The sequence below is a fragment of the Limanda limanda genome, chromosome 1 (genome assembly GCF_963576545.1).
Source record: "Limanda limanda chromosome 1, fLimLim1.1, whole genome shotgun sequence".
Lineage (NCBI taxonomy): Eukaryota > Metazoa > Chordata > Actinopteri > Pleuronectiformes > Pleuronectidae > Limanda > Limanda limanda.
This window is the reverse complement of record NC_083636.1, coordinates 18,331,254-18,341,564: the sequence shown is the minus strand read 5'-3', so window position 1 is coordinate 18,341,564 and position 10,311 is coordinate 18,331,254. Positions and strand designations below refer to the sequence as shown.

At 43.6% G+C, this 10,311-nt stretch overlaps 2 protein-coding genes across 2 annotated transcripts; one reads left to right on the top strand and one right to left on the bottom strand.

Annotated features, from left to right (window-relative positions):
* Positions 1 to 1,972: 1,972 nt before the first annotated feature.
* Positions 1,973 to 3,588, top strand: guca1a (guanylate cyclase activator 1A). The gene is made up of 4 exons (XM_061077411.1): positions 1,973 to 2,170; positions 2,999 to 3,148; positions 3,238 to 3,331; positions 3,461 to 3,588. The coding sequence occupies exons 1-4, from the start codon at positions 1,973 to 1,975 to the stop codon at positions 3,586 to 3,588; spliced, it is 570 nt and encodes a 189-aa protein (XP_060933394.1).
* Positions 3,589 to 4,682: 1,094 nt separating this feature from the next.
* orc5 (origin recognition complex, subunit 5) lies at positions 4,683 to 9,938 on the bottom strand. The gene is made up of 14 exons (XM_061079223.1): positions 9,825 to 9,938; positions 9,304 to 9,396; positions 8,907 to 9,092; positions 8,622 to 8,696; positions 7,796 to 7,907; positions 7,384 to 7,514; positions 7,210 to 7,258; positions 6,925 to 7,015; positions 6,780 to 6,835; positions 6,302 to 6,414; positions 5,897 to 5,944; positions 5,706 to 5,816; positions 4,985 to 5,097; positions 4,683 to 4,889 (listed from the first exon to the last, which is right to left on the bottom strand). Exons 1-14 carry the CDS (start codon positions 9,936 to 9,938, stop codon positions 4,844 to 4,846), a joined length of 1,338 nt encoding a protein of 445 aa, XP_060935206.1. The 3' UTR covers positions 4,683 to 4,843.
* Between the last annotated feature and the right edge of the window lie 373 nt (positions 9,939 to 10,311).

Genomic DNA, 10,311 nt, shown 5'->3' with positions numbered 1-10,311 from the left:
ACCGGGGCAAGAGGAGCAGCGTGGCAGCGGGGACCAGAGAGATCTGCCCGGGCGCCGACACGCAGCCACAGTGTGCATCATAACTTCATATCTGCAAACTGACAACCACCAGTGGTGACTGGGACCACATTTGGAAATCAATGGGAGAAAAAACGCAAGATGAAAGAGAAAAATGAGGCCTTACTGAAGTGTGAACCTTTTTACTTTTTTAAGCGCTTATAACATTTGTAAAATAATCTTACTAGCCTTAAACATTTTTATATTTGTGTTATCGTCAGCAAAAGCTCTTTCAAAATGTTGGAAAACATTGAAGCTCTTTGTTAGATGAAGTCATTCATCCCTCGTACCTGTTGATATGACAGGGTAACCCGAACCAGATTAGGTTTAACACTACGGAAGCATAATTTATACCATTTCACAGTTATCACACTAGATTTAACACTACACAAATTCATTAAGGTACAAACCACTACCAAGGCCCAACACTCCCCTCATGAAACCACATTTAAAGCCACTAAATCCTTTTTTTATTATTTGTACAGCCTAAAGATGTCTGATATTTTCAACCAGACCCATTAATTATTCTCTGAGAAATCAATGAAAATTCAAAAACAGCGTATCTCTCAAAGTTAAAGAAAGTGAAAAAATATATCATTCCTGGATTTGCTCCCTAAACCAGATTCAGACCAGAATGTATCAGGTTCTTCCCTGACCCATATCACATCTTTCCTCATAGTTTTGTGGAAATCTATCCAGTACTTTTTGTGCCATCTTGTTCACAATCAAACAGACAGGTCTGAGAACAGCTAAATGTATTTTTCAACCTGTGCCTGTGATGGGCATCTTTTATTCTGACTTGGCAGTGGAGACGCATGCTGCTTTATCTGTGAATGACATTAATTAGAATGTGTTCTGACGTCAGTGTGAGAAATGGCATCGTGAAAAGTGGCATGTTGCTTTAAAGTGACCCGCAGCTGCATTTACTAATGTAAAGTTTTTCATTTTTACTTTTGTATTGATCATTGTATTTTAAATGTAAGTGCATTCAGAATGCAACGTAAGCACTGACATGAACATACTGGTATTACTTCACTATTTCAGCTGCTGAAATCAACAAACACAAATTCAAGCATATGTCAAGATTATTATACCAAAGGAATCCTGTGCAAGAAATGAGATTTAATTTCACATATTTTCTCGTATTCCCTCTGAGACTAAAGGGAATTCTTCATCGTTTTGTATATGTTTCAAAAATGCAAGCTGTAATCTTTGTTCAGTTATTGTACTAATCAGCCATAACTGGTTTCATACTCTAATATCCAAATAAATTTCTCTACAAAACTGTTTAGTCATTTTTTTTTCTTTGAAAACAAGTCACAGAGTCCAAGGGGACGTCTTCATGTCATATTCAGACATGACCTGTGGAAGAAGTTCGCAGAGTTGGGTCTGAACTTTCCCCGGATGTCATCTTTAAAGGTTCAGTGTGTAGAATTTAGTGACATCTAGTGGTGAAGTTGCATGTTGCAGCTACCCCTCACCTCACCCTCTCCTTGTTATCTTTTGTCTTCACTAAGAGCATTAAAGCTGCACCAATCAGCTGCTGAGCAAAGTGAATCAGATGCACGGCTGCGTCTCCACGTGAGCGATGAAAGCTGCCCAGTGTCTGTCAGCACATCTCAGGGGAACCAGAGGTGCACCAGTCAACCTGCCCTGTTAATGGGGCCATTAAGCCGATCATCTGCATGTTCGTCTGGATTACAGCCGGCGATTAGACCTGAGGACACAGAGGAGGGTGTGCCGACTCAACCTCCACACACAGTCACCTACAAAAGGCCCCCACCCGCTGCCACCCTGAGTCCCACTGTTGTGTGACTGTGAAGAGGGAGCACCCTTCGCTTCACAGTAGACCAATCGGGCCGACAGGGTTTGTGCAGCAGCTGCAGGAGACGCCGGATACTTTGCCTGCGGAGCGATGGGAAACACCACTGGAAGCACCGTGGACGACCTGCAGGCCGTGGAGATGCACCTCTGGTACAAGAAGTTCATGATCGAGTGCCCCTCAGGTCAGCTCACCCTGCACGAGTTCAAGCAGTTCTTCGGGCTGCGCGGTTTGGACCAGGAGGCCAACGACTACATCGAGCAGATGTTCCGCACATTTGATATGAACAAGGTGAGATGCATGAGTTCAATTCAAGAAGGTCTCCACTATGGGTGCAGAGGGAAAACTTTTAGAGGTAAATTGGAATAAATCAGAAAGAAACAGAGAGAAAATACATAAATGAAGAAATAAATTAAAATGTCAACGAATCGATCTGTGAAAATAAAATCTGCATCAAATTTTCAAGGGTTCTTCCCTGACTCACACCTCATCCTCCCACTGAGTTTAGTGTTAATCTGTCACAGAGTTTTTGTTTAATGGTGCTCACAAACAAATTGATACGATCTGCAGCTAATGATTATGTCAGAAATTACTGAAAAGGGTCAATCACAGTTAAAAATTACATCTCTAAAACTCAGAGAGGCAAAGATATTTATCATATTTGGCATCTTTGAAAGGTCAAAGTGTGGCAGCGACCTCCCACGACAGTGCGGCCTTGTTCCACTTCGCCCCTCGGATCCCAGTTGAATTAAGAAGGTGCACATGTCAGGGTCATCACAGGATGTCCGTCTGAGAAGCTGCGAATCTATATTTAGTCCCCCCCCCCCCCCCCCCCGGCTCAGGTAAAAAGCCAGGGTATAATCTTCATGCATGATATAAACAGTGAGATTATCCGTGAGACAATGCTTTGATGCTAAGATTGTTGCCCATGTTCAGACACAGAGTCCCTGGAGATAATCCTCCAGCCTGGAACATCTGAATTTCACTCACACAGCTGGTCTCTGAGATGAAGAGGATCTGATGTGTCACTTTTGCAAAATAAGTGGACGGTCCCACATTAATCACTGATGTTTTTGATAAAAGCAGAGCACACATCTCACGTCCCGTTTGCTCCTGCAGGACGGCTACATAGACTTCCTGGAGTACGTGGCAGCGCTGAGTCTGGTGATGCGAGGAAAGATGGAGCACAAGCTGCGCTGGTACTTCAAACTTTATGATGTGGACGGAAACGGCTGCATCGACAGACACGAGCTCCTCAACATCATAAAGGTGGAGCAGACGTCCTGCATCTTTCACTCCTTGTTTCCTCTGGGCTTCTTCAGGACTGGTTTTATTCTTTTTATGGTTGTTTCCCACAGGCCATTCGTGCCATCAATGGAATTGAAAGTCAGGATCTATCCGCAGAGGATTTCACCAACAGTGTGTTTGACAGGATTGATATAAATGGAGACGGTGAGTGTCTGTGTGTGCGAGTGTGTGGACAGTCCACTTGGTGTCCTCTGAGTCAGGAAATATGATATCACGTATATTGTGTTTATACAAACTTAAAATTGTAATATCTGTGGATCTGTTTTTCTGAAGGCGAACTCTCCTTGGATGAGTTTGTGGCCGGCGCTCGCACTGACAACGAATTCATGGAGGTGATGATGAAGAGTCTGGACCTCACCCACATCATGGCCATGATCCACAGCAGGCGGCACAGCGTGTAGGATCCGTCCGCTCCTACGACCTCGACCTAAACCGGGATGTGACCCGAGAGCTTCAGTGCGTCGTCGCCTCTGGTTAAAAAAAAATCATTCACAGACTGAGATTTCTATTAAGATTGAATCCAGTTTAATATGATGCTGGTGTTACGCTAACCTTTTTCGTTAATGTAAAAAAATAAAGTGATACACATGCACTTTATATGCATCTGAATGACTTAGTCAACCTTTGCCAACCCGTCATTGTCCATGAGTAACGATGGCGAGTTCTCCCGAGGCCACACTGGCGTCAGAGACGACCTCTGACTCGGCCCACTTACCCTCAGACACCCACCAGGGATCAGAGAGGAAGATAGTGGAGGAGAGCAGCAACTACACGCTCTCAGCAATGAGTTCAAATCTTTGTTTCTATCTTTATTTTTCTGAGTCCCTCTGCATCAGATTACTCAAATCTCTATTTACCCGTTAGCGCCTGTGGGGTTCACAGGATGGACAGTAGCAGGAATAGATGAAAAAGTTTCTGGAGGGTTTAAAAACATTTTGAAATAAATAAATTTACTTTCTATGAAAAAAATGGAAACAATTATAGACGCTGCAAAAAGCAAATAATGCTGACCTGCGGTTTTGTGTCTTGTGTGTTTCTCTGGCTGAATGATTCACTTCCTGTTCATCATAAACATAGATTCAGTTATAGATTAGCTTTCTGTTTGTTGGCTGTGCTCGACTGGAGCCTTTTGTTAAACCACTGCAGACTTTTTTCCGATTCTGATTATTTGTACAATAAAGACAAACACTTAACATAAGCAGTGAACGTGTGTAAATCAGTGTGACGCACCGTATTGACAGAAACAACATTTAAACTCTGAGGATATTGATAAGAAGTCAACTCAAGAATCTTTATCAAGATTGATTTACATTTACGAGCTGTGATAACTTTAAGGATTTTTACCATCTCATGTGACCTTGAAAATCTAAATCTGTTTGGAAATATCCTATGAATAAAGAGCAAAAAAATAATTCTATTGACAAAACTTAACCAAGATAAAGTCAATTTTACAATAAATTTATTTTTTGTACAAATGCAAATATTTAACATGCGAGGCACAGAAACTCTACAGGAAAAAGTTTGTGTAACAACCACCAGGGGGCAGCAACATGATTGGATGAATTGTCCTGTGTGTCCTTAAGCGTGTTCTCATGTAGAGAAATCAGTCTCATCTAACTGTCACAGCGTGTCGCCTCTCGTCTGCTCACCGCAGGCTCACAGGAAGTCATACAGATACTTGACAATTTCAAAGTTCACTGTCCTGGAAGATAAATCACAATGGGAACATTGTCAGTGGAGAAAAACTCTGTAAAAGGTCAGTTTAAATCATGTGAATAAACAAAGAGGAGCACACACCTGGATATGGCACGGATGAAGTCCAAAGAAACGGCACATTTGTACTTGGGGGCGTCGAGCTGGTCGTCGTGACTGACCTGAGACAGCAGCTGTAGGGTCACCAGAGAGGAGATCTAAACGTGGGAGAGAGGGCAACCAAGATATGTCTCTGTTCCACTTCTTGAAAACACAGCTCCCTCCCACTTTGATGCAGACTCATTAAAACAGACGTCAGACAGTCACCCATATGGGTCGAGCCCAGTTTTCGAAACCATTTCATGCTCGGGCCATAATTAGATCAGCCTTTGGCCACAGATCCCAGAACTCATGACCATTTGGGTAGAAAACTCTCATGTGGGACGCTTTGGTCATTAGACTCGATTAAACAGAAAATATTACAACATTTGTGCCTAGAAATGTATAAAATGATCATTTGAAACCCTTGTTCATACAGTTAATGTTCACTTTCCTTTGTTCGTTAGGCAAATGGGAGGAAAAGAATGAAAGTAAATGATTTTTAATATTATGATGCAGCCACACGAGGCTTCGTACAGCTCACAGCAGGAGGCACAATAGTGGAGAGAGATTAGAACCTCGAGGGTGGAATTCAGTTTCATGTTCACGTCAGAGCAGCGGTCGACCAAAGTGACAAAAGGGTGAATGTTAATTTGTCCTGAAGTGCAGGGGTCAAGAGTAGGAGCGTTTTCTAAACATTGCTCGTAGCAGCACATTAGACTCTCACCTGGGAGAAGATACTGGCGGTGGGGGCGACTCGGCTGTCCACCACGCTGTAGAAGATGGCGAGCAGGCGGTCCAGAGGGAACGGCTTGGGTCCAAGTAGATGGTTGCTAGTCTGGAAGATATTTATTTTATGATAAGTTACATGTGAGGTGAGAGGAACTGAGAATAACAGGTGTATTGTGTGTAGATCACCTTTTCATTTTTCTTCAGGAAGTTCGTTTTTTTGATTTTGCCGGCGTGCTGTCGGGAAGAAAAGAAGGAAATCAAAAACGTTCACATAAATCAAGTTCTCTTTAGCCCAATCAAATCTGTACAACTGTCTGTCCTCTGACCCGCGATTTGCACGGATGAAGTCTCACACAATCTGCAACATTTCCTCTCTTCTTGAATAAATTAAAACAAATGTCGTACTTCAAACCAGTTTACTGCATCAACAAATTGCAAGAGACACTTCTGCCATCTGCAATGTGTGTAAGCTGCAGACGTCAGTAAAAAAGGCCTTGGTTCAGTTTGACTGAGGACCTTTGTTGCGTGTCATCCCTCATCTCTCCCCCCCCTGACGTCCTGTCATCTATATAAAAGAGAAAAATGTCCCACCTTGAGGAAGAAGCGCTTGTCTGCTCGGGCAGGGTTATAGGATGCCAGGTAGGCAGCGATCAGCAGGAACTTTGAGTAATATGGCAGCTCAACGTGAGTGTGGGCAGATAAACCTGAAGGAAGAAGGAAATAACCTTGAACACCAAATAAACCAGGTATATGCATTTTAATTGTGTGTAAACCTGTCCAGTAAATGAAATGACCTTCATGGGGTTTTACTGTGGTGGGGTTAGGGTTAGTTTTTACAGGAGGGGGCTGACAGGAACTGACATGCAGCCCCTCCAGATACTTTCAGGAGATTATCTGGAGTTCAGTGCACGTCTGAAAGCAGCTTAAGTACGAGCCGCTCAAACCAGGAGAAGCTCTCTCACCAAACTCTCTAAGGTTTACATCACAGCCAATCAGAGCTGGAGCCGATAGACACCCATGAAACAGCGATGCACGATGTTCAGGGTGTGGTCCGTGTGTGTGTTCTTACCTCTCAAGGCTCCAGCTTCCTTCTCTTCCATTTGCTGCATCTGCTCCCACTGAAGACTGAACCCAGACAACACAACATGATGAGCAGAGCAACAATCACCACGTGTCGCTGGTGAAATGAGAAAAGCAAGTTCAATCTGAAATACCTGGACACTTCTCGTATATACACCGTCTGCATGGCTTTTTTCAAATGAGGCTCGATGTTTCTCCACAGCTTGTGTGTGTCCGTCTCTTTCACTAAACACAAAAAAGAAAGCAACTTTATTGACAAGTGATTTTATAAATGATTATGTTGCTCCGTGTCTATTCATGAGAAGTTCTTAAAAACAACAATCCCTCTTTACAAGCCACAAAGAGGAAGAAGGTAAAATAAGACACTTTTAAATATTGATCAGCTGTCAGACAAAAGGAAACTCCTCTTTATGGATTACCTTTCCCTTCTGCCAATGGCTCGCAGTACTTCGAAAAGTTGAGGGCAGCCTATTGGAAAAGAAGGAAAAAAGAGAAATCAATGATGCAAGCCTGAAAGAAAATCAAAACAGTGAAAAATCCTCACTGACATAGAAACGTGTGTGTGCGTGTGCGTGTGTGTGTGTGTCTCTGACCAGATGGCGAAGCTCTCTGAGGTCCCGACACACCGAGAAAAAGACTCCCAGCAGGATGTTGACGTAGGACGAGTAAAACTCGGCTGAATATGAAGGATGTCTGTCCTGTGATAAGATCTGCTGCAGCTCGCCTGGGAAGGAGGGACACACACTGAGATTAGATTGTGCAGACGTGAAAACAGAAGTTATTCTCTCCACAAACAAATTCTCACATATCAAGCACATGAATTCAAACAGTGGTGTTTTGTTAATGCACGACTCCTCCTCACAGCCGCTGCCTCAAGTGTTGGAACAAACTCACAGGTACAGATCGCACATCACACACTGCATCTGCCAAGTGTGCATCATCACTATGCAGCGCAGTGAGAGTTACTCATGGCGCTGGCTGATGCACCTGTGAGGACGTTTATACCTTTACTGTAGTCGGGGAAATGGAGCAGAAGCGGCTCAAAACAACCCGTGTTGGGTCTGAACTTGTCCCAGGAGATTTCACTGAGCAAGATGACGGTAACGTTGTCCTCAACCTGAAGGACAGATACACGTAGTTAAGATCAGATAAGTTTCATTGTGATTAGAGCAACGGGATCTGTGCACGCGACTGGAAGAATGACAGTGTTTCACACATTATTCATTCAATCTATGGCGGTTGATGGACGTCCCTCGCATGCAGGACAGATTCTGAGAGAGTGAAGAGAGACGGTCAAGTTCTCAAACTTCATGGTTGAAAAAGAGGAGCAATACTAATGATGACAGGGGTTGTACAAAAAGAAGTGATGGACAAAAGGTCCTTTCTGTCTCTATAATAAAATATATTCACAAAAGTCTCCTTGTTGACCTTTTAGTCGAGGCCGGAATAATAAAATAAATATATAAAATACACTAGAGACACAAAAATCCTTGATCAGCCTTTCAACCCTGAGTGGTGGCACTTAAGGCAAATTAAATTAAAGAAAGACAGAATCCTCTTAACGCCCGCAATCCACCAGAGAACACTCAGATTTCACACAAATAATCACCTGCGTTTTTTTTTACTCGTGGTTGTGTTTAATTAAAAACCTGTGACTGGCTGCCATCCTTTCTTTCCATCTAACAGCTTTATGAAGGATGTGCACACACACACACACACTCAGCTCAAGGTCATCCATCATAAAATAAGCTCTTCCAGTCCCTCTTCATCATCCTCACAGTACGACAACAATAAAGTGGCTCGACTTGATGGATAAGACAAAAGAGCTCACCAGCTCCTGAAGACGCAGGAGGGCGGGGAGGAGATTGGCGTCGGCGTCTCTCAGCAGCTCGGCTTTTTCCATCACCTGAAAAATACACGTGTATGTTATACTCGAGAAAATAAAACGTTTCAATGGGCGTTTTATTGTGTTTTTTGCACTTTAAAATGCAAATAATGATGAATTAAACACACGTCATCCTCGTTGCTGCTCTTTGCATGTGCTGTAACTACTTATCACATAATCGTGCAAACATCAGTATTTTTTCTGGTTGGATGTGAAGTGCACGTCGCTCACGATGTATCTCGTCTGTGTGGCAGGAGACTGGGAGCACTGCTGCCTGTAGATGCGTACGAAGTCGGACAGCGAGGGGGTGCGGGGGAGCAGCGCGGCCGCCTCGGAGCCGAAGAGGGACAGCAGCACCTGCTCGAACAGCAGCGAGTTGGAGACGCACTCCACACAGCTGACGGTGGCGTGAGGCAGCTGCAGGACAAGAGGGGGAATGAAGACAATCAGTTTGATATCTGTGGAGAGTGTGAAGCATCAGTGAGAATCTTTATGTTTAATTCACACAAAGAAAAAGAGGAAGTCAGATTTTCAAGGACTTTCCTGTTCTCACAACCTCCCACATTCACATACCAGGTCCTATCATTGACCATGTGGACGGACTGAAGACACTGAATCTGACTCTCACCTCTAGTTCCTTCAGCAGAACGTGCATCACGTGACTTTTCCCCGAAGCCCGATGACCGTAGATGAAGATGGAAGGATAACTGTACTGCTGCGGCTGTGGGGACAAATCGGTTTGTTTGGTTAGGTCTCTTATATTTTCTTCTGTCCTCTATTCATAACACTTGGTTAAGTTATTACTTCTGAATGGATTTCCACAAAACTTGATGGAAGGATGGTACATGGGCCAAGAAATTACTTATTTAATTTAGTTGGGGATCCACATCCAAACATATTATAAGTAACATTATTACTTAAAGCTATATTTTAAAACACCTAGGGTATTTGTAAATGCTTTAATTGACTTTTAAATACCTTAAATGAATATTTTTCAGACTTTAACAGCTATTGTGTTCATTAAAAAAAACAAAACATAAACATGTCCTATATAACATAACTACCTAGTATATTAGTAAATGCTGTAATTGACTGTTTCCTGCCTGACACGGATGTTCCCAGCGGCTGAGCGGACATGTGTGGCTGTACCTGCCCGAGGAGGGAGAGCAGCAGCCCGGCCTGGTTCTCTCTGCAGGGCAGCTGCTCCCGGACCTCCTGCAGCTTCTCCTCCTCGTATCCCGGGTGTTGTGACAGGGCTGACATCCTCCTGCTCCTGGTCCTGCTCCTCCTGCTGCTGCTGCTGCTCCTTCTGCTCCTGCTCCTCCTGCTCCTCCTGCTCCTGCTCCTCCAGCTCCTGCTCCTTCCAACGTGTTATATGTCACCGAAATAAAACGTTAAATAAAAGTTAAACTGAGAGAAATCCAGAGTTTTGAAAGTTACAAACAAACACACGAGCGAAGAGACACCCGTCAGTTTCCCGCGCGCCTTTAGATTACGTCACATGACGACGGTCACTTACCAGCCAATCAGAGATCACTGCTGCGTTGTGGGTAATGTAGTTTTGGGACCCTTGTGCCGAAACCCTTCAAAATAATAGGACGTTGTGCATTGAAGATAAAAGATCACTGCGTTTACT